Source organism: Oncorhynchus masou, chromosome 31 (assembly GCF_036934945.1).
Source record: "Oncorhynchus masou masou isolate Uvic2021 chromosome 31, UVic_Omas_1.1, whole genome shotgun sequence".
Classification (NCBI taxonomy): Eukaryota; Metazoa; Chordata; class Actinopteri; order Salmoniformes; family Salmonidae; genus Oncorhynchus; species Oncorhynchus masou.
In genome coordinates this window covers 796,867-821,712 of record NC_088242.1, presented here as the reverse complement: position 1 = coordinate 821,712, position 24,846 = coordinate 796,867, and the positions used below count along the sequence as shown (strand labels likewise).

The following is a 24,846-nucleotide window of genomic DNA, read 5'->3' as shown; positions in this document are numbered from 1 at the left end:
ATAGGCCACCTTCCACCAAAAGTGTGTTTTTTGATCAGTTTAATACCATGCTTATGGAATGTGATTTTGGGAAAGAGGTCATCTTAATGGGAGATTTTAACATTAATTATGAAGACAAGTGTTGTAGGGAAACCCTCAAACGGATCACTAATACCTTTGACCTTACACAGCTAGTTAAAGGGCCAACCAGGGTGACTTGTTGCTCTGAAACACAGATTGATTTGGTGTTCAGTAATAAACCAGAGAGAGTGACTCAATCATTCAATATGGTTACTGGGCTGTCTGATCATAATCTGACACTTATAGCCAGAAAGCTGTCTAAGAGCAGGTTTAACCTCTCTACTGCTAGAAAGCCGGATCAACTCAGAATACCTAAGAGTGAATTAAACTATTTTGAAAAAGCAATTAAGGGAATAAACTGGAATGATCTCTTGTCCTATACAGACGTGGAAGCTGATAGTCAGGTTTTTCTATCCACAATCCAGACTACAATAAATGGCTTCCTAAAGAAAATCAAATCCAAACCTGGCCAAAAGAGCACTCTTCCTTGGCTAAATGGAGAAATCTGGAAATTGATGAAAGAACGAGATTATGCTCTAAAAATAGCCCTAAAATCTAAATTAGAGCATGACAGACGTAGGTTTACCATGTTGAGATATAAGATGATGAAAGAAATCAGACAGGCCAAGGCAAACTTTTTTATTAACATAATTGGTGAAGCAAAGGGAAATTCTAAATTGATATGGGAGAATCTAAAAAAGTTAACAGGGAAAGACCATAGTAACACTGCAAAAAGACTAGAAATCATGGTGAATAACAATCTAACACAGGATGCAGTCGAAATAGCAATAGCCTTCAATTCCTACTTTATTGACTCTGTCAGGGCACTGACACAGAACCCCTCCACCGGTTTCTTGGGCTCAGTGCTAGTGAATGACACTCAACCTGTCTTCATCATAAGGGAGGTTTCTGAGTCAAAGGTGAACAAGGTGATTAGCTCACTAAAGAACTCTAAAGCCAAAGATGTGTTTGGGATGGACTCTACCTTTCTTAAAAACTACAAAGAGTCACTCATTGGCCACATTACTAAGGTCACCAACACATCTATTGGTCTCGGTGTGTTTCCAAGGGTATGGAAGTCGGCCATAATAACGGCCATCTTTAAATCAGGCGACCCTGCTGACGTGAGTAACTACAGGCCCATTAGTATACTACCTGTGGTGTCAAAGGTTGTTGAAAAGTGTGTAGCAGAACAACTGACTGCCCACCTCAACAACAGCCCCTTCACATTACACTCCATGCAGTTTGGCTTCAGAGCGAAACACTCCACAGAAACGGCCAACTGCTTTCTTCTGGAAAATGTGAAGTCCAAGATGGACAAAGGGGGTGCTGTTGGGGCTGTGTTTCTGGACCTAAGGAAGGCTTTTGATACTGTTAACCATGAGATTCTCATCACAAAATTGTCAAAGTTCAACTTTTCCCCTGATGCCTTGAGATGGATGAAATCATACCTTGAAGGCAGAACTCAGTGTGTCAGAGTGAGCAATGAGCTGTCGCCCTATCGTAGCTATGATGTGGGCGTGCCCCAAGGGTCAATACTGGGGCCCCTCCTGTTCAGCCTGTACATTAATGATCTGCCTTCTGTCTGTACTGGGTCTGAAGTTCAAATGTATGCAGATGATACAGTGATATATGTGCATGCAAAGAGCAAACAACAAGCTGCACAAGAACTCACTACTGTAATGGTCCAGGTTACAAAGTGGCTCAGTGACTCGTGTTTGCATCTCAATGTGAAAAAAACTGTTTGCATGTTTTTTACAAAGAGGGCAACAGATGCTACTGAGCCAGATGTCTATGTGTCAGGGGAGAAGCTCCAGGTGGTATCCGATTTTAAGTACCTTGGCATCATACTTGATTCCAACCTCTCTTTTAAAAAGCATGTGAAAAAGTTAATTCAAATAACTAAATTCAACCTAGCTAATTTCCGATTTATACGAAATTGTTTGACAACAGAGGAAGCAAAACTGTGGAAAGTGTGGAAACACTTTGTTGCTTTTATGAATTTTGTCTTGCTGCTTTTTGCTCTATGTTGCTCTGTCTGTATGCTACGTCTTGCTTGTCCTATGTTGCTATGTCTTGCTTGTTCTATGTTGCTATTGTCTATATTGTAATTGTTTTTAATAACCTGCCCAGGGACTGCGGTTGAAAATTAGCCGGCTGGCTAAAACCGGCACTTTTACTGAAACGTTGATTAATGTGCACTGTCCCTGTAAAAATAAAAAATAAACTCAAAAAACTCAAATCAAATCAAACGTATTTGTCACATACACATGGTTAGCAGATGTTAATGCGAGTGTAGCGAAATGCTTGTGCTTCTAGTTCCGACAATGCAGTAATAACCAACAAGTAATCTAGCTAACAATTCCAAAACTACTACCTTATAGACACAAGTGTAAGGAGATAAAGAATATGTACATAAAGATATGTGAATGAGTGATGGTACAGCGGCATAGGCAAGATACAGTAGATGGTATCGAGTACAGTATATACAGTACCGAAATGTGGAACATTGTCTGTGGACCTATTTGGGCGGTAAGCAAATTGGAGTGGGTCTAGGGTGTCAGGTAGGGTGGAGGTGATATGGTCCTTGACTAGTCTCTCAAAGCACTTCATGATGACGGAAGTGAGTGCTACGGGGCGATAGTCGTTTAGCTCAGTTACCTTAGCTTTCTTGGGAACAGGAGCATTGATGACCCTCTTGAAGCATGTGGGAACAGCAGACTGAGATAGGGATTGATTGAATATGTCTGTATACACACCAGCCAGCTGGTCTGCGCATGCTCTGAGGGCGCGGCTGGGGATGCCGTCTGGGCCTGCAGCCTTGCGAGGGTTAACACGTTTAAATGTTTTACTCACCTCGGCTGCAGTGAAGGAGAGTCCGCATGTTTTCGTTGCAGGCCTTGTCAGTGGCACTGTATTGTCCTCAAAGCGGGCAAAAAAGTTATTTAGTCTGCCTGGGAGCAAGACATCCTGGTCCGTGACGGCGCTGGTTTTCTTTTTGTAGTCCGTGATTGACTGTAGACCCTGCCACATACCTCTTGTGTCTGAGCCGTTGAATTGAGATTCTACTTTGTCTCTATACTGACGCTTAGCTTGTTTGATTGCCTTGTGGAGGGAATAGCTACACTGTTTGTATTTGGTCATGTTTCCGGTCACCTGGCCCTGATTAAAAGCAATGGTTCGCGCTTTCAGTTTCACGCGAATGCTGCCATCAATCCACGGTTTCTGATTTGGGAATGTTTTAATCGTTGCTATGGGAATGACATCTTCAACGCACGTTCTAATGAACTCGCACACCGAATCAGCGTATTCGTCAATGTTGTTGTCTGTTGCAATACGAAACATATCCCAGTCCACGTTATGGAAGCAGTCTTGGAGTGTGGAATCAGATTGGTCGGAAATGATGTAAAATATATCACTAGCCACTTTAAACAATGCTACCTAATATAATGTTTACATACCCTACATTATTAATCTCATATGTATACGTATATACTGTACTCTATCATCTACTGCATCTTTATGTAATACATGTATCACTAGCCACTTTAACTATGGCACTTTACATACTCATCTCATATGTATATACTGTACTCGATACCATCTACTGTATCTTGTCTATGCCGCTCTGTACCATCACTCATTCATATATCCTTATGTACATATTCTTTATCCCCTTACACTTGTGTATAAGACAGTAGTTTTGGAATTGTTAGCTAGATGACTTGTTGGTTATTACTGCATTGTCAGAACTAGAAGCACAAGCATTTTGCTACACTCGCATTAACATCTGCTAACCATGTGTATGTGACAAATAAATGTGATTTGATTTGATATGAGATGAGCAATGTAGGGTATGTAAAAATGATATTGTTTAAACAATGGCATAGTTTAAAGTGGCTCGTGATACATTTATTACATCCAATTTTTCCAATATTAAAGTGGCTAGAGATTTGAGTCAGTATGTTGGCAGCAGCCACTCAATTTTAGTGGTGGCTGTTTAACAGTCTGATGGCCTTGAGATAGAAACTGTTAACCACTTATTAGACTCACTTTCAATGAGAATGATAGATCTGTAACTCACATTTCTATGTGCATTTGGTCAGGTCACCAAAAGAGCAACACATTGCAGCTTTAATCAATGCATCCACAAATATTTATTAGAAAAATAAACCTAGATGATATTTAACACTGCATTTGATTTTAAAACCATTAGAAGTGGCCAACTATATGAGATTCCTTTTTTTCTTCCACCTTGCTGCTGAGGACCCCCTTAAGGACCCTGGCAGACCACATTTTGTAGTTCAGACAATTTACCTGGTGACTCTGTGCAGTAGAAATATTGTCCTCTTGCTTTCAATGGTGATGTCTCTGCTGAGTTTGACCAGGCGCTCATGCTTGTCATGTTTGGTGTCTAGCTCCTGCTGGAACACTGGCATGGAAGAAATATCTGATTAGTAGTCGATATAAGAATATTTTGAAGGTAAATACACAACGCAGAGGATAAGAGAGGACAAATAGGGATTGGACAATAGGACAATAGGGATTGGCCATTGGCTCAGTTGTACTGCAAGGATTTCTGATTGGTCAACCCAAGGCTAGGGTGGGGGGTTATAAATGGCATCATGTTTCTTAGTTCTGTGGAAAAAAGCTGAGGAGAGGGGAGACTGAATATCTACCTCCCAGCATAACATGTATGATTTGTCCTCTCTAAATAAACCTAATTTTCTCCCCCTGATTTGCTTTGGGGATTGTGTTACTGAAGAATAACAGAAACTGCTAACAGCTGCATCTCTCTCTCTACCTACCACAACTATAATGTTATGATTCGTAGGCTGCATCTCTCTCTCTACCTACCACAACTATAATGTTATGATTAGTAGGCTGCATCTCATTCTCTACCTTCCACAACTATAATGTTATGATTAGTAGTGAAGAGAGAGGGGAGGTGAAGAGGGTGGAGGGGGAAGGAGTGAAGAGGGAGGTGGAAGGAGTGAAGAGGAGAAGGAGGAGGTGGAGAGGGGGGAGGGGAAGGAGTGAAGAGGGAGGAGGTGAAGGGGGGTGAAGAAAGAGGAGGTGAAGAGAGAGGTGAAGAGGGGGGAGGTGAAGAGAGAGGAGGTGAAGAGGGGGAGGTGAAGAGGGCGGAGGTGAAGAGAGAGGAGGTGAAGAGGGGGGTGAAGAGAGAGGAGGTGAAGTGAGAGGTGAAGAGGGGGGAGGTGAAGAGGGGGAAGGTGAAGAGGGAGGAGGTGAAGAGAGAGGAGGTGAAGAGGGGGGAGGTGAAGAGGGGGAAGGTGAAGAGGGAGGAGGTGAAGAGAGAGGAGGTGAAGAGGGGGGAGGTGAAGAGGGGGGAGGTGAAGAGGGGGGGGGAGAAGGAGGAGTGTACTCTGGGCTGAATGTAAATTCAGGTACCACAGAAAATGATCTAGTAGATACCTTTGAATGCAGCCATCACAGGTGATGTCAGGTTAGCTCCTGTGTCGCGGTCATCTGTTTTCTGACTTGTCTTCATCCTCCGAGGATACCCTTCACCTGAGGAGGGGCGGCAGGTAGCCTAGTGGTTAGAGTGCAATGGTCTAGTAACCGAAAGGTTGCAAGATCGAAACCCAGAGCTGACAAGGTACAAATCTGTAGTTCTGCTCCTGAACAGGCAGTAAACCCACTGTTCCTAGGCCGTCAAAGAAAATAATAACTTGTTCTTGACTGCCTTGCCTAGTTAAATAAAAATACATAAAAAGGAGACAGGGAGATTACAAATAGAATTTTATTTGTCACATACACATGGTTTGCAGATGTTAATGCGAGTGTTACGAAATGCTTGTGCTTCTAGTTCTGACAATGCAGTAATAACCAACAAGTAATCTAGCTAACAATTCCACAACTACTACCTTATACACACAAGTGTAAAGGGATAAAGAATATGTACATAAAGATATATGAATGAGTGATGGTACAGAACGGCATAGGCAAGATGCAGTAGATGGTATCGAGTACAGTATATACAGTGGGGCAAAAAAGTATTTAGTCAGCCGAAATGAGAAAAAAAATCCAGAAAATCACATTGTAGGATTTTTAATGAATTTATTTGCAAATTACGGTGGAAAATAAGAATTTTCCACCATTTTGTCTGTCATAGTTGAAGTGTACCTATGATGAAAATTACAGGCCTCTCTCATCTTTTTAAGTGGGAGAACTTGCACAATTGGTGGCTGACTAAATACTTTTTTGCCCCACTGTAATTTGGAATTTTTGTCTGCGTTGTCGTGATCGCTATTTCCGGTGGATTGCTGGGCATAACGCACCAAACTAATGGAGGTATTTGGATATAAAAAATATCTTTATGGAACAAAAGGAACATTTGCTGTCTAACTGGGAGTCTCGTGAGTGAAAACATCCAAAGATCATCAAAGGTAAACGGTTAATTTGATTACTTTTCTGATTTTCGTGACCAAGCTTCCTGATGCTAAGTGGAAATAATGCTATGCTATCGATACGCTTGTATTGGTTTCGCTGTAAAGCATAATTTCAAAATCTGAGACGACAAGGTGAATAACAAAAGGCTTAGCTGTGTTTCAAAATATTTCACTTGTGATTTCATGAATATGAATATTTTCTAGTAATATTTTTTGACTGTTGCGCTATGCTATTCGGGAGGGGTAGTTCTAATAGGTTTTGAATGCAAGTAAAACTAAATGCATGCTCTTCAATCGATCGCTACCAGCACCTGCCTGCCCGTCCAGCATCACTATTCTGGACGGTTCTGACTTGGAATATGTGAACATTTACAAATACCTAGGTGTCTGGTTTGACTGTAAACTCTCCTTCCAGACTCACATTAAGCATCTCCAATCCAAAATTAAATCTAGAATCGTCTTCCAATTTCGCAACAAAGCCTCTTTCACTCATGCTGCCAAACATACCCTTGTAAAACTGACTATCCTACCGATCCTTGACTTTGGTGATGTCATTTACAAAATAGCCCCCAACACTACTCAGCAAATTGGATGCAGTCTATGACAGTGCCATCCATTTTGTCACCAAAGCCCCATATACTACCCACCACTTTGACCTGTATGCTCTCATTGGTTGGCCCTCGCTTCATACTCGTCGCCAAACCCACTGGAACCAGGTCATCTATAAGTCTATGCTAGGTAAAGCCCTGCCTTATCTCAGCTCATTGGTCACCATAGCAGCATCCACCCATAGCACGCGCTCCAGCAGGTATATCTCACTGGTCATCCACAAAGCCAATTTCTCCTTTGGCCGCCTTTCCTTCCAGTTCTCTGCTGCCAATGACTGGAACGAACAGCAAAAATCACTGAAGCTGGAGACTCATATCTCCCTCACTAGCTTTTGTTTTTTTTTTGCTGCTTTTGCACCCCAGTATCTCTACTTGCACATTCATCTTCTGCACATCTATCACTCCAGTGTTTAATTGCTAAATTGTAATTATTTCGTCACTATGGCCTATTTTTTGCCTTTCTTCCCTTATCTTACCTCATTTGCACACACTGTATATAGACTTTTTTCTATTGTGTTATTGACTTGTTCTCAACTTGCCTACCTGGTTAAATAAAGGTGAAATAAAAATGTACAAATTAAATTCCCATGTAAAGTTTCCGCCTCTGAATATTCCCCAAACTGTGCAACCCTAGGTATGATAAAACATTTATTTTTACTGCTCTAATTACGTTGGTAACCAGTTTATAACAGCAATAAGGCACCTTGGGGGTTTGTGGTATATAAGGACCATATATAATACCACGGCTACGGGCTGTATCCAGGCACTTCGCATTGCTTCCTGCTGAAGAACAGCCCTTCGCAGTGGTATATTGGCAATATATAGATATGTAGACTAAAAATTTAAAATTTGATTTGAATATACCACACCTCCTTGGTCCTTATTACTTAAATATACCACAACTTTCAGCCAATCAGCATTCAGGGTTCAAACCACTAGGTTTATAATTTACATTATAAATGGTATTACAAAACATTTATTTTTACTGGTTTAATTACGTTGGTAACCAGTTTATATTAGCAATAAGGCACCTCGGTAGTTTGTTGTATTTGACCAATATTCCGCGGCTAAGGGCTGTATCCGGGCACTCCGCGTTGCGTAATGTAGGAAAGTATATTGTCCATCTACAACACCCCATTGGGGCTTATCGCATAAATATAGCGAGTGAAGGCTTTATGGAAACACACGTGATTAGCTAGCTAGCATTGTGAATTCCACATGTGGAGCTGAATTGATGCGAAATTAGGAGTCCGGATCAAATCCAGACCATTGCGACTTTACACATCATACATAATGTTAATAATGCATTTGATTACCTTCCCGCTTGCTCATAACTTCTATATAATCGTAGTATCGTACAGGAATGTTCTTATTTTACAGTTACCGAGCTAGCAGCATTTGATTACAACCTGAAGTGACTGTTTATTTGTGATTGTGTGCAAGTTGAAGAAGCATGATACCCATATAAATCGCCTTAACCATTAGAGTTATTTTGATTCATCAAATATATTTTCAGAAGAACAGAAGGATACTGGAAGAATACTGAAAAACCCTACACAATGTTTGCATTATTTTATATAATATAGAATAGTAAACACAAAGCTTTGTTGTATTCATATTTTCCGGCATTCCTAGGGAAACCCCCTTCTTTTGGAGCGATGCATTTTGGGAAATGTAGTTTCTGGTAGAACAGCCGTGGAGTCCGTGATGATCCGTTTAAAAAAAATGTATTTGTCAACTTTTGTTCAAAATTGATAGGCTACATAAGCATCATTGCCATTTGCATATAGCCTATGTAATAAATCAGCCTACAGCAAAGATTCCTCGGCTTTGTAATACTTAAGTTCAGACGACAGAGCACCAACATTACAAGGACAATATTAATAGGCCAGAAATAACAGAATAATCCCTTATTTTTTGTTTTTATTTTATTTACAAATCTATTTTAGTCTACATATCTGTTAAATAGATAGTAGACATACATAACAAAGCTGGAACTTTGTAACCTCTATTATTGGACAGATCAGATTCTCTCTCAATTCAATTTAAGGACTTTATTGGCATGGGAAACATAATGACAATGAAAAAGCAAGTGAAATAAGTAATAAACAAAAGTGAAATAAACATTAAAAATGAACAGTAAACATTACACTCACAACATTTCCAAAAGGTTAAAGACATGTTAAATCACGGACTACAAAAAGAAAACCAGCCCAGTCACGGACCAGGATGTCTTGCTCCCAGGCAGACTAATTAACTTTTTTGCCCGCTTTGAGGACAATACAGTGCCACTGACATGGCCCGCAACCAAAACATGCAGACTCTCCTTCACTGCAGCCGACGTGAGGAAAACATTTAAACGTGTCAACCCTCGCAAGGCTGCAGGCCCAGACGGCATCCCCAGCCGTGCCCTCAGAGCATGCGCAGACCAGCTGGCTGGAGTGTTTACGGACATATTCAATCAATCCTTATCCCAGTCTGCTGTTTCCACATGCTTCAAGAGGGCCACCATTGTTCCTGTTCCCAAGAAAGCTAAGGTAACTGAGCTAAACGACTACCGCCCCGTAGCACTCACTTCCGTCATCATGAAGTGCTTTGAGAGACTAGTCAAGGACCATATCACCTCCACCCTACCTGACACCCTAGACCCACTCCAATTTGCTTACCGCCCAAATAGGTCCACAGACGATGCAATCTCAACCACACTGCACACTGCCCCAACCTGGACAAGAGGAATACCTATGTGAGAATGCTGTTCATCGACTACAGCTCGGCATTTAACACCATACTGCCCTCCAAGCTCGTCATCAACATCTCCCCGCCCTGTGCCACTGGGTACTAGACTTCCTGACAGGCCGCCCCCAGGTGGTGAGGGTAGGCAACAACATCTCCACCCCGCTGATCCTCAACACTGGGGCCCCACAAGGGTGCGTTCTGAGCCCTCTCCTGTACTCCCTGTTCACCCACAACTGCGTGGCCACGCACGCCTCCAACTCAATCATCAAGTTTGCGGACGACACAACAGTGGTAGGCTTGATTACCAACAACGACGAGACGGCCTACAGGAAGGAGGTGAGGGCACTCGGAGTGTGGTGTCAGGAAAATAACCTCACACTCAACGTCAACAAAACTAAGGAGATGATTGTGGACTTCAGGAAACAGCAGAGGGAACACCCCTCTATCCACATCGATGGAACAGTAGTGGAGAGGGTAGTAAGTTTTAAGTTCCTCGGCGTACACATCACAGACAAACTGAATTGGTCCAACAACACAGACAGCATCGTGAAGAAGGCGCAACAGCGCCTCTTCAACCTCAGGAGGCTGAAGAAATTTGGCGTGTCACCAAAAGCACTCACAACTTCTACCGATGCACAATCGAGAGCATCCTGTCGGCCTGTATCACTGCCTGGTACGGCAACTGCTCCGCCCACAACCGTAAGGCTCTCCAGAGGGTAGTGAGGTCTGCACAACGCATCACCGGGGGCAAACTACCTGCCCTCCAGGACAACTACACCACCCAATGTCACAGGAAGGCCATAAAGATCATCAAGGACAACAACCACCCGAGCCACTGCCTGTTCACCCCGCTATCATCCAGAAGGCGAGGTCAGTACAGGTGCATCAAAGCTGGGACCGAGAGACTGAAAAACAGCTTCTATCTCAAGGCCATCAGACTGTTAAACAGCCACCACTAACATTGAGTGGCTGCTGCCAACACACTGATTCAACTCCAGCCACTTTAATAATGGGAATTGATGGGAAATGATGTAAAATATATCACTAGCCACTTTAAACAATGCTACATAATATCATGTTTACATACCCTACATTATTCATCTCATATGTATACATATATACTGTACTCTATATCATCTACTGCATCTTTATGTAATACATGTATCACTAGCCACTTTAACTATGCCACTTTGTTTACATACTCATCTCATATGTATATACTGTACTCAATACCATCTACTGTATCTTGCCTATGCCGTTCTGTACCATCACTCATTCATATATCTTTATGTACATATTCTTTATCCCTTTACACTTGTGTGTATAAGGTAGTAGTTGTGGAATTGTTAGCTTGATTACTTGTTGGTTATTACTGCATTGTCGGAACTAGAAGCACAAGCATTTCGCTACACTCGCATTAACATCTGCTAACCATGTGTATGTGACAAATAAAATTTGATTTGATTTGATGTCTATATATACAGTGTTGTAATGACGTGCAAATAGTTAAAGTACAAAAGGGAAAATAAATCAACATAAATATAGGTTGTATTTACAATGGTGCTTGTTCTTCACTGGTTTCCCTTTTCTTGCGGCAACAGGGCACACATCTTGCTGCTGTGATGGAACACTGGTATTTCACCCAAAAGATATGGGAGTTTATCAAAATGGGGTTTGTTTTCGAATTCTTTGTGGATCTGTGTAATCTGAGGGAAATGCCTGTCTCTAATATGGTCATACATTTGGCAGGTTAGGAAGTGCAGCTCTGTCCCGAGGAAACCCGACTGTGTACGTGCCACCCGCCTGGTGCCGTCTTGGAGAGCTGCCATGCGTCCTTGTGGGCTGCACTGAACAGGGAACAGGCCTCTCTTTGCAAATTAATTAATTAAAAATCCTACAATGTGATTTTCTGGATTTTTTTTCTAATTTTGTCTGTCATAGTTGAAGTGTACCTATGATGAAAATTACAGGCCTCTCACATCATTTTAAGTTGGAGAACCTACACAATTGGTGGCTGACTAAATACTTTCCCCCCCCACTGTAGATGCAGAGTAGATGCCAGTTCAGTTGCACTGAGCAGTTATGGCAATGCATTAAATGTATTTACTTTCATTTATTTTTTCTATGCATAGCTAACTTTCAAAATGTTGAATTATTCTATGCACATTTTAATGCCCAATGTAGGCCAATAAAAACAGAGAGGAGATTTTGAGGACATAATAAGGTTATTTTTGTAATATCTTAGCACACTGAGGCAGGGATGCGGGGAGAAGAACCACGTTTATCAGATGTCATGGGTCAAGTGCAAGTACAGATGATCACATGTAGCACCACCCTCATACACTCCAGGTAAATTCATGTACATACGTGACACTTTTTGTATTCTCGGTCCAGAGGAAGAGGGAGACCCAACTCGAGGAAAAAAATGTGTCTCCCTCCAGCAGGTGGCGTTTTCCTGTTGTTTCACCCACCAAGCAAGGAGATTTTAAAATGCTGTCAATGAGAGTAGAATTTGGTCAACAAAGAAATTAATGGCTTATTTGCTACGTGAGGTTTATTTGATCGATTAGAGGTTTCTTAATGCTTAAGTTGTTACGAGTGTACGGCTATAAGTAGGACACGTGACATCCCGGTAAAAAAAACACTTATAGTTCATATTTGTATCATAACGGTCGTGAATGGGAGTCCCATAGTGCGGCGCACAATTGGCTCAGCGCGGTCCGGGTTTGACCAGTGTAGGCAGTCATTGTAAACAATAATGTTTTCTTGACTGACTTGCCTTGTTAAATAAAGGTTTCAAAATATATATATGTTGTCTCGAGATGGCTATGCATATTCATGAGACTAGTAGCATAATACAGGCGGTTGACGTCAACAACCCGAATCAAATGTTAAAAAATTGATTACAATAATGAGATGTATCCACCAATTCAAAGAAAGGAGAGACGGGAGCAAGACAGACTGCCGTGTCGCTTTGTGGACACGATTGTTAGCGCAGAGGGACAGGTATCTTGTCAGTGTATCCATAATATTTGCATAGCCCAACGTTTTGCAACTAAAGCTAGAGTTTCTACTGGACACATTCAGGCTCCCCGCTGTCTTCCGTTGAAGAAACGTTTTGCTACGGAATGGCGTGATGAATAAGCCCCGAAGAGAGGGAGCGCGGAGCTGAATATACATACTGTCATCCGTGTAGGACACCGACTGGCGCACACGGGGAAGGGCACCATGCGGGACAGATGGTTAGCGCCTCGCTACAAAACGACCCGGAGACTTGGATTTATCGATATGTTGGGCTCGAACGCACCGACCCTCCTATTAAAGTGTAATATAAAGTAAACAACATAATACCTGTGATGAAATGATCGGGTCTTATGTCGTCGGGAGATGGTTTTCGGGTTCACTCTGTGTGTATTACATCCACATTGATCAGTTGAAGGACGCGTGAAAAGGATTAGATTTTAAGACCGTAACATTAGTCAACTTTACTTCCAACTGCACACATGGAGACTAAACATAAGACTGTAGCCCAGACTACTCAGGACTTGGAGCGAGAAAGACAGTATTGTGAACTTTGTGGGGAAATGGAAAATCTCCTCAAGTGCGGCCGGTGTCGAAACTCGTTTTACTGCAGCAAGGAGCACCAGAAGCAGCACTGGAAAATGCACAAGGTGAATTGTAAAGAATCCGAGGCGAAGTCGCAGGTTTCAAAACAGAAACCTGCTGGACGTCAGGCACCGTGTCGGGGGATAGAGGGACAGACACTACCGCAACAAAACACCCGCGCTGCATCTCGGAGTGGAGAGACTATAATGAAAGGGTTCATAACGAGCGCGGTGTCCTCGTTCTATAAGCCCAGCTGGTTGAATAACCATACTGTAGCGACCCGCACAGACAGCTGTGTGTTATGTGTTAGGCTAGGAGGTGGTTGTGTTGTACTGACCAGTACCCGGTGTTCGCGGGGTCCGACATGTCAATCAACCTGCTATCTGCCAATCACGGGAATGCCTGGAATGTTCTGATGCCGGGCATCCTGGTGGTTGGCGGAGTGGCGTGGAGGGGGGTTGGGCAGGGGGGTGGAGCATTGGAAGTTAAGACCAGGTTCAGCCTTTATTCTCTCTCTCTTACGTCTGGGCTTCCCAAGAGAAGGTCACGATTGGCTTGTGGGTTATGTCATCTTTTTGGCGTGTGCTACGGCCCAAACAGATGCCCACCCAGACCCTCCCTGATAGGTCACGCCCTGGCCATAGTTTACTTTGTATGTTTGTATGTTTTGATTGGTCAGGGTGTGATCTGAGTGGGCATTCTATGTTGGATGTCTTGTTTGTCTATTTCTATGTCTGGCCTGATATGGTTCTCAATCAGGGGCAGCTGTTAGTCATTGTCTCTGATTGGGAACCATATTTAGGTAGCCTGGGTTTCACTGTGTGTTTGTGGGTGATTGTCCCTGTCTCTGTGTTTTGCACCAGATAGGACTGTTTCGGTTTTCGTATGTTTGTTATTTTGTTAGTTTATCGTGTATAGTTTCCGTATTAAATAAAATGAATCACAACTACGCTGCATTTTGGTCCGCTCCTCCTTCCCACAACGAAAGTTGTGACAAAGCCAGTATAGTTTAAACACATCCTTCAGAGATGTATTAAAAACGTTTCCTGTCTAAAAGTGATATCCCAAGTATAAATACAGTAAAGTGCACTAAAGGGTAAAGAAATATGGAAAGAAGGTGTAGAGAAGCTATAGAGAAGGTGTAGAGAACTAGAAGCACAAGCATTTCGCTACACTCGCATTAACATCTGCTAACTATGAATGTATGTGACAAATAAAATGTGATTTGATTGACATATACCCAGCCCCAAAGAGCAATGCAGATGTAGAAACCTAGAGAGAAACCAGGCTGCGAGTGCTACGCTGGATATAGCCAAGAACAGTGGCTTGCCAAAGTATTCACCCCCCTTGGCATTTTTCCTATTTTGTTGCCTTACAACCTGGAATTAAAATGGATTTTGGGGGGGTTTGTATCATTTGATTTACACAACATGCCTTCCACTTTGAAGATGCAACATATATTTTATTGTGAAACAGCTGCAAGTCTCTTGGGGTATGTCTCTATAAGCTTGGCACATCTCGCCACTGGGATTTTTGCCCATTCTTCAAGGCAATACGGCTCCAGCTCCTTCGTGTTGGATGGGTTTCTCTGGTGTACAGCAATCTTTAAGTCATTCGACAGATTCTCAATTTTATTGTGGTCTGGGCTTTGACTAGGCCATTCCAAGACATTTAAATGTTTCCCCTTAAACCACTCAAATGTTGCTTTAGCAGTATGCTTAGGGTAATTGTTCTGCTGGAAGGTGAACCTCTGTCCCAGTCTCAAATCTTTGGAAGACTGAAGCAAGTTTCCTCAATAATTTCCCTATATTTAGCGCCATACATCATTCCTTCAATTCTGACCGGTTTACCAGTCCCTGCAAATAAAAACATCCCCACAGCATGATGCTGCCACCACCATGCTCCACTGTGGGGATGGTGTTCTCGGGTGATGGGAGGTGTTGGGTTTGCACCAGACATAGCATTTTCATTGATGGCCAAAAAGCACAATTTGAGTCTCATCTGACAAGGTCAAGCTTCATCCATATGTTTGGGGAGTCTCCCACATGCCTTTTGGCGAACACCAAACATGTTTGCTTATTTTTTTCTTTAAGCAATGGCTTTTTTCTGGCAACTCTTATGTAAAGCCCAGCTTTGTGGACTGCTTAAAGTGGTTCTATGGACAGATACTCCAATCTCTGCTGTGGAGCTTTTCAGCTCCTTCAGGGTTATCTTTGGTCTCTTTGTTGCCTCTCTGATTAACGCCCTCCTTGCCTGGTCCGTGAGTTTTGGTGGTTGGCCCTCTCTTGGCAGGTTTGCCATATTCTTTCCATTTTTTAATAATGGATTTAATGGTGCTCCGTGGAATGTTCAAAGTTTCTGACCTTTTTTTATTACCCAACCCTGATCTGTACTTCTCCACAACTTTGTCCCTGACCTGTTTGGAGAGCTCCTTGGTCTTCATAGTGCTGCTTGCTTGGTGGTGCCCCTTGCTTAGTGGTGTTGCAGACTCTGGGGCCTTTCAGAACAGGTGTATAATACACTGCTCAAAAATAAAGGGAACACTTAAACAACACAATGTAACTCCAAGTCAATCACACTTCTGTGAAATCAAACTGTCCACTTAGGAAGCAACACTGATTGACAATAAATTTCACATGCTGTTGTGCAAATGGAATAGACAACAGGTGGAAATTATAGGCAATTAGCAAGACACCCCAATAAAGGAGTGGTTCGGCAGGTGGGGACCACAGACCACTTCTCAGTTCCTATGCTTCCTGGCTGATGTTTTGGTCACTTTTGAATGCTGGCTTTCACTCTAGTGGTAGCATGAGACGGAGTCTACAACCCACACAAGTGGCTCAGGTAGTGCAGCTCATCCAGGACGGCACATCAATGCGAGCTGTGGCAAGAAGGTTTGCTGTGCAGAGCCCTGTAAAATGACCTCCAGCAGGCCACAAATGTGCATGTGTCTGCTCAAACGGTCAGAAACAAACTCCATGAGGGTGGTATGAGGGCCTGACGTACACAGGTGGGGGTTGTGCTTACAGCCCAACACCGTGCAGGACATCTTTCATTTGCCAGAGAACACCAAGATTGGCACTGGCCACTGGCGCCCTGTGCTCTTCACAGATGAAAGCAGGTTCACACTGAGCACATGTGACAGACGTGACAGTCTGGAGACGCCGTGGAGAATGTTCTGCTGCCTGCAACATCCTCCAGCATGACCGGTTTGGCGGAGGGTCAGTTATGGTGTGGGGTGGAATTTCTTTGGGGGGCCGCACAGCCCTCCATGTGCTCGCCAGAGGTAGCCTGACTGCCATTAGGTACCGAGATGAGTTCCTCAGACCCCTTGTGAGACCATATGCTGGTGCGGTTGGCCCTGGGTTCCTCCTAATGCAAGACAATGCTAGACCTCATGTGGCTGGAGGGTGTCAGCAGTTCCTGCAAGAGGAAGGCATTGATGCTATGGACTGGCCCACCCGTTCCCCATACCTGAATCCAATTGAGCACATCTGGGACATCATGTCTCGCTCCATCCACCAACGCCACGTTGCGCCACAGACTGTCCAGGAGTTGGCGGATGCTATCCACTGAGTTGTTTAACTACAGCACGCAATGTGGTTCAATGTGCCAATAAATAAGCACAATCTACTTCATATATATGTTTTTATTGTAGCTAAAATAAGGATCATGTATACTATGCTAATGACAATGCACAGAAAATATGAATGGAGAGCAATACAATACGACCAAGTTATTAAAAGATGAATGAAGAGCAATACAATACGACCAAGTTATTAAAAGATGAATGAAGAGCAATACAATACGACCAAGTTATTAAAAGATGAATGAAGAGCAATACAATACGACCAAGTTGTTAAAAGATGATTGAAGAGCAATACAATACGACCAAGTTATTAAAAGATGATTGAAGAGCAATACAATATGACCAATACGCCATCTTTATGTACCTCCATTATTGCATTACTAGCACTCCTCTCTTGCCATTGTGGATGGTAACTGTCGATAACAAGGTACTTTTATTCAGGTCAGAGGAATTTAGCATATGTAGCTTTATTCCCGTCAGGGGAATTTAGCATTTGAACTTTGTTCACGTCAGGGGAATTTAGCATATGTAGCTTTATTCCCGTCAGGGGAATTTAGCATTTGAACTTTGTTCACGTCGGGGGAATTTAGCATTTGAACTTTGTTCACGTCGGGGGAATTTAGTGTGAGCGAAGGACTTTCAGTGAAGCTCTATATGGCGTGTCTTACCCATTTACACACCCCAGAATGACAAAGTGAAAACGTATTCAACCTCCCTGAGTCAATACATGATAGAATCACCTTTGGCAGCGATTACAGCTGTGAGTCTTTCTAGGTAAGTCTCTAAGAGTGATGACAGCTGTGAGTCTGTCTGGGTAAATCTCTAAGAGTGATTACAGCTGTGAGTCTTCTGGGTAAGTCTCTAAGAGTGATTACAGCTGTGAGTCTGTCTGGGTAAGTCTCTAATAAGAGTGATTACAGCTGTGAGTCTGTCTGGGTGAGTCTCTTAGAGTGATTACAGCTGTGAGTCTTTCTGGGTGAGTCTCTTAGAGTGATTACAGCTGTGAGTCTGGGTAAATCTCTAAGAGCTTTGCACACCTGGATTGTACAATATTTGCACATTATTATTTTACAAATTCTTCAAGCTCTGTCAGGTTGGTTGTTGATCATTGCTAGACAGCCATTTTCAAGTCTTGCCGATTTAAGTCAAAACTATAACTAGGCCACTCAGAAACATTCAATGTTGTCTTGGTAAGCAACTCCAGTGTGTAACTGAGTGTACAAAACATTAGGAACACCTTCCTAATATTGAGTTGCAACACCTTTAGCCCTCAGAACAGCCTCAATTTTTAAATGTTACCTTTATTTAACTTTGCAGATCCGTTAAGAACAAATTCTTATTTTCAATGACGGCCTAGGAACAGTGGGTTAACTGCTTTTTTCAGGGGTAGAACAACAGATTTTTACACACTACAAGGTGTCGAAAGCTTTCCACAGGGATGCTGGCCCATGTTCACACATATGTTAAGTTGGCTGGATGTCCTTTGGGTGGTGGTCCATTCTTGATACACACGGGAAATTGTTGAGTGTGAAAAACCCAGCAGTGTTGCAGTTCTTGACACACTCAAACCCATGAGCCTGGCACCAACTACCATACCCCGTTCAAAGGCACTTAAATATTTTGTCTTGCCCATTCACCCTCTGAATGACACACATACACAATCCATGTCTCACTTGTCTCAAGGCTAATAAATCCTTCTTTAACCTGTCTCCTCCACCTTCATCTACACTGATTGAAGTGGATTTAACAAGTCACAATAAGGGATCATAGCTTTCACCTGGATTCACCTGGTCAGTATGTCAAAGAGCAGGTGGTCCTAATGTTTTGTACACTCAGCGTTTGTGGCTAAGTTCACTTCAACGGAACTGAGCCAAGAGTGAACTTGGTATTTGTCTATTAATGTTCTGTATTATGTTTCATGTTTTGTTTGGACCCCAGGAAGAGTAGCTGCTGCTTTAGGTAGTGGGGATCCTAATAAACTACTATAGTAAATACTAAATTCTCTCGTCATTTGCTATAAAAAGTATTCAGTAAAAAAAGTCAATTGTCATTTTTCAGAAAGAAAAATTGTGACTTGCTGTCGAAAGTTTTTTTTTGGTTGTCAAAGAAGTTTAGAAGGTTACATTTGCTTGAGTTTAAAAATGGAGAGCGACATAGAAATAAGCAGGGAAGAGAATAAGAATAAAATTGTACATCATAACATGTATCGATAAGACCCCGGCCTCTGTAGGGCATGGGTAGGTTTCTCTCCATTGGACGTTAAGACCCCGGCCTCTGTAGGGCGTGGGTAGGTATCTCTCCATTGGACGTTAAGACCCCGGCCTCTGTAGGGCGTTGGTAGGTATCTCTCCATTGGACGTTAAGACCCCGGCCTCTGTAGGGCGTTGGTAGGTATCTCTCCAGTGGACGTTAACACCTCGGTCTCTGTAGGGCATGGGTAGGTATGTCTCCAGTGGACGTCAAGACCCCGGCCTCTGTAGGGCATGGGTAGGTATCTCTCCAGTGGACGTTAAGACCCCGGCCTCTGTAGGGCATGGGTAGGTATCTCTCCAGTGGACGTTAAGTCCCCGGCCTCTGTAGGGCATGGGTAGGTATCTCTCCAGTGGACGTTAAGACCCCGGCCTCTGTAGGGCATGGGTAGGTATCTCTCCAGTGGACGTTAAGACCCCGGCCTCTGTAGGGCATGGGTAGGTATCTCTCCAGTGAACGTTAAGACCCCGGCCTCTGTAGGGCATGGGTAGGTATCTCTCCAGTGGACGTTAAGACCCCGGCCTCTGTAGGGCATGGGTAGGTATCTCTCCAGTGGACGTTAAGACCCCGGCCTCTGTAGGGCATGGGTAGGTTTCTCTCCAGTGGACGTTAAGACCCCGGCCTCTGTAGGGCATGGGTAGGTATCTCTCCAGTGGACGTCAAGACCCCGGCCTCTGTAGGGCATGGGTAGGTATCTCTCCAGTGGACGTAAGACCCCGGCCTCTGTAGGGCATGGGTAGGTATCTCTCCAGTGGACGTTAAGACCCCGGCTAACCCCGGCCTCTGTAGGGCATGGGTAGGTATCTCTCCAGTGGACGTTAAGACCCCGGCCTCTGTAGGGCATGGGTAGGTATCTCTCCAGTGGACGTTAAGACCCCGGCCTCTGTAGGGCATGGGTAGGTATCTCTCCAGTGGACGTTAAGACCCCGGCCTCTGTAGGGCATGGGTAGGTATCTCTCCAGTGAACGTTAAGACACCCGGCCTCTGTAGGGCATGGGTAGGTATCTCTCCAGTGGACGTTAAGACCCCGGCCTCTGTAGGGCATGGGTAGGTATGTCTCCAGTGGACATTAAGCCCCGGCCTCTGTAGGGTATGGGTAGGTATCTCTCCAGTGGACAGTATCTCTCCAGTGGACGGTAAGACCCCGGCCTCTGTAGGGCATGGGTAGGTATCTCTCCAGTGGACGTTAAGTCCCCGGCCTCTGTAGAGCGTGGATAGGTAGGTATCTCTCCAGTGGACGTTAAGACCCCGGCCTCTGTAGAGCGTGGATAGGTAGGTATCTCTCCAGTGGACGTTAAGACCCCGACCTCTGTAGGGCATGGGTAGGTATCTCTCCAGTGGTGCTGTAGGGCTGGCTCTCCAGTGTAGAGCATGGGTGGATAGACCCCGGCCTCTGTAGGTGCATGATAGGGTTGATATCTCTCCAGTGGACGTTAAGACCCCGGCCTCTGTAGGGCATGGGTAGGTATCTCTCCAGTGGACATTAAGGACCCCGGCCTCTGTAGGGCATGGGTAGGTATCTCTCCAGTGGACGTTAAGACCCCGGCCTCTGTAGGGCATGGGTAGGTATCTCTCCAGTGGACGTTAAGACCCCGGCCTCTGTAGGGCATGGGTAGGTATCTCTCCAGTGGACGTTAAGACCCCGGCCTCTGTAGGGCATGGGTAGGTATCTCTCCAGTGGACATTAAGACCCCGGCCTCTGTAGGGCATGGGTAGGTATCTCTCCAGTGGACGTTAAGACCCCGGCCTCTGTAGGGCATGGGTAGGTATCTCTCCAGTGGACGTTAAGACCCCGGCCTCTGTAGGGCATGGGTAGGTTTCTCTCCAGTGGACGTTAAGACCCCGGCCTCTGTAGGGCATGGGTAGGTATCTCTCCAGTGGACGTTAAGACCCCGGCCTCTGTAGGGCATGGGTAGGTATCTCTCCAGTGGACGTTAAGACCCCGGCCTCTGTAGGGCATGGGTAGGTATCTCTCCAGTGGACGTTAAGACCCCGGCCTCTGTAGGGCATGGGTAGGTATCTCTCCAGTAGACATTAAGACCCCGGCCTCTGTAGGGCATGGGTAGGTATCTCTCCAGTAGACATTAAGACCCCGGCCTCTGTAGGGCATGGGTAGGTATCTCTCCAGTGGACGTTAAGACCCCGGCCTCTCTGTAGGTTAAGACCCCGGCCTCTGTAGGGGGTAGGTATCTCTCCAGTAGACATTAAGACCCCGGCCTCTGTAGGGCATGGGTAGGTATCTCTCCAGTGGACGTTAAGACCCCGGCCTCTGTAGGGCATGGGTAGGTATCTCTCCAGTGGACGTTAAGACCCCGGCCTCTGTAGGGCATGGGTAGGTATCTCTCCAGTAGACGCCTCTTAAGACCCCGGCCTCTGTAGGGCATGGGTAGGTATCTCTCCAGTAGACATTAAGACCCCGGCCTCTGTAGGGCATGGGTAGGTATCTCTCCAGTGGACGTTAAGACCCCGGCCTCTGTAGGGCATGGGTAGGTATCTCTCCAGTAGACGTTAAGACCCCGGCCTCTGTAGGGCATGGGTAGGTATCTCTCCAGTAGACGTTAAGACCCCGGCCTCTGTAGGGCATGGGTAGGTATCTCTCCAGTAGACGTTAAGACCCCGGCCTCTGTAGGGCATGGGTAGGTATCTCTCCAGTGTAGACCCCGGCCTCTTAAGATCCCCGGCCTCTGTAGGGCATGGGTAGGTATCTCTCCAGTGTACGTTAAGACCCCGGCCTCTGTAGGGCATGGGTAGGTATCTCTCCAGTGTACGTTAAGACCCCGGCCTCTGTAGGGCATGGGTAGGTATCTCTCCAGTGTACGTTAAGACCCCGGCCACGGTGGAGTTCCACATGCTGACAGGTGAACACACGAACCGCCTCGGGGTGATCATGGGTCAGGACCTACAGGATGATCATACACTTTATAACAGTAATGTCCTCAATGTCATCTTTCAGGAAACTGGCGTTGTGCAGCATCTCTCTATCATCAGAGAAGAAGAGAATATTTCTCAAATGGGTTGTAATCATTTCCACTACAAGAAGAAAGCAGACATTTTATTTTTCAACTTCAGCACATCTGTCTCATGTTTTTTCATTTACAGCAGTTTTACACGTGTCATAATAAAATGCATAACAGTGAAAACACTGAATAGAAGGAAAACCTCTATTGCTGCATCTCAAGAGGTTCCTATAACCCCATGGAATAGACATTGGATAGAGAAACAGGGCAGATTGAGGTCCATCAACATCATAGCAGACATATTACAGGTCACCTCTTTCTGACTTAAAAACAGAGTACAGAGAATCTCAATGTCTCTTTTACTCGACTACTCCTCGAAACCCATTGGATGAGAAGGTCAGAGGTCATCCATGGGTTTTGAGAAGGAGGCAAGTAAAGAGGAATTAAAGAAATGCAATTGAGATTCTCCTGTACTGTCTAGTCATTTTCAGTAGAGTCCTGCTGTGGTGTTGTATCTCAGCTATTCTACAGTAGAGTGAGCTATCTGACATGTTGTGTCTCAGCTATTCTACAGTAGAGGGAGCTATCTGACATGTTGTGTCATCTATTCTACAGTAGAGGGAGCTATCTGACATGTTGTGTCTCAGCTATTCTACAGTAGAGTGAGCTATCTGACATGTTGTGTCAGCTATTCTACAGTAGAGGGAGCGACCTGACATGTTGTGTCATCTATTCTACAGTAGAGGGAGCTATCTGACATGTTGTGTCTCAGCTATTCTACAGTAGAGTGAGCTATCTGACATGTTGTGTCTCAGCTATTCTACAGTAGAGGGAGCGACCTGACATGTTGTGTCATCTATTCTACAGTAGAGGGAACTACCTGACATGTTGTGTCTCAGCTATTCTACAGTAGAGGGAGCTATCTGACATGTTGTGTCATCTATTCTACAGTAGAGGGAGCGACCTGACATGTTGTGTCTCAGCTATTCTACAGTAGAGTGAGCTACCTGACATGTTGTGTCTCAGCTATTATACAGTAGAGGGAGCTACCTGACATGTTGTATCTCAGCTATTCTACAGTAGAGTGAGCTATCTGACATGTTGTATCTCAGCTATTCTACAGTAGAGTCCTGCAGAGTCCAGTAGAGTGAGCTACCTGACATGTTGTGTCTCAGCTATTCTACAGTAGAGGGAGCTATCTGACATGTTGTGTCTCAGCTATTCTACAGTAGAGTCCTGCAGAGTCCAGTAGAGTGAGCTATCTGACATGTTGTGTCTCAGCTATTCTACAGTAGAGGGAGCTACCTGACATGTTGTATCTCAGCTATTCTACAGTAGAGTGAGCTATCTGACATGTTGTATCTCAGCTATTCTACAGTAGAGTCCTGCAGAGTCCAGTAGAGTGAGCTACCTGACATGTTGTGTCTCAGCTATTCTACAGTAGAGGGAGCTATCTGACATGTTGTATCTCAGCTATTCTACAGTAGAGGGAGCTATCTGACATGTTGTATCTCAGCTATTCTACAGTAGAGTGAGCTACCTGACATGTTGTGTCTCAGCTATTCTACAGTAGAGGGAGCTATCTGACATGTTGTGTCATCTATTCTACAGTAGAGGGAGCTACCTGACATGTTGTGTCTCAGCTATTCTACAGTAGAGGGAGCTATCTGACATGTTGTATCTCAGCTATTCTACAGTAGAGGGAGCTACCTGACATGTTGTATCTCAGCTACTCTACAGTAGAGTGAGCTATCTGACATGTTGTATCTCAGCTATTCTACAGTAGAGGGAGCTACCTGACATGTTGTATCTCAGCTATTCTACAGTAGAGGGAGCTACCTGACATGTTGTGTCTCAGCTATTCTACAGTAGAGTGAGCTATCTGACATGTTGTATCTCAGCTATTCTACAGTAGAGGGAGCTACCTGACATGTTGTATCTCAGCTATTCTACAGTAGAGGGAGCTACCTGACATGTTGTGTCTCAGCTATTCTACAGTAGAGGGAGCGACCTGACATGTTGTGTCTCAGCTATTCTACAGTAGAGGGAGCTACCTGACATGTTGTGTCTCAGCTATTCTACAGTAGAGGGAGCTATCTGACATGTTGTGTCTCAGCTATTCTACAGTAGAGGGAGCTATCTGACATGTTGTGTCATCTATTCTACAGGAGAGGGATCTATCTGACATGTTGTATCTCAGCTATTCTACAGTAGAGGGAGCTATCTGACATGTTGTGTCTCAGCTATTCTACAGTAGAGGGAGCTATCTGACATGTTGTGTCTCAGCTATTCTACAGTAGAGGGAGCTATCTGACATGTTGTATCTCAGCTATTCTACAGTAGAGGGAGCTATCTGACATGTTGTGTCTCAGCTATTCTACAGTAGAGGGAGCTACCTGACATGTTGTATCTCAGCTATTCTACAGTAGAGGGAGCTACCTGACATGTTGTATCTCAGCTATTCTACAGTAGAGGGCGCTATCTGACATGTTGTATCTCAGCTATTCTACAGTAGAGGGAGCTATCTGACATGTTGTATCTCAGCTATTCTACAGTAGAGTGAGCTACCTGACATGTTGTATCTCAGCTATTCTACAGTAGAGGGAGCTATCTGACATGTTGTGTCTCAG

At 44.3% G+C, this 24,846-nt stretch overlaps 1 protein-coding gene across 1 annotated transcript in view; it reads right to left on the bottom strand.

The window, feature by feature from the left end:
- Window positions 1-8,510, bottom strand: part of tsnax (translin-associated factor X) — a 31,629-nt gene extending 23,119 nt beyond the window's left edge. Inside the window, exons 1-3 of the mRNA XM_064949967.1 lie at window positions 8,395-8,510; window positions 5,494-5,589; window positions 4,378-4,492 (exon numbers count right to left, since the gene is read on the bottom strand). Of these exons, the coding sequence (XP_064806039.1) occupies window positions 4,378-4,492; window positions 5,494-5,589; window positions 8,395-8,410 (227 nt within the window). The 5' untranslated portion in view covers window positions 8,411-8,510. The remainder of the gene's footprint in view (window positions 1-4,377; window positions 4,493-5,493; window positions 5,590-8,394) is intronic.
- Window positions 8,511-24,846: the final 16,336 nt, after the last annotated feature.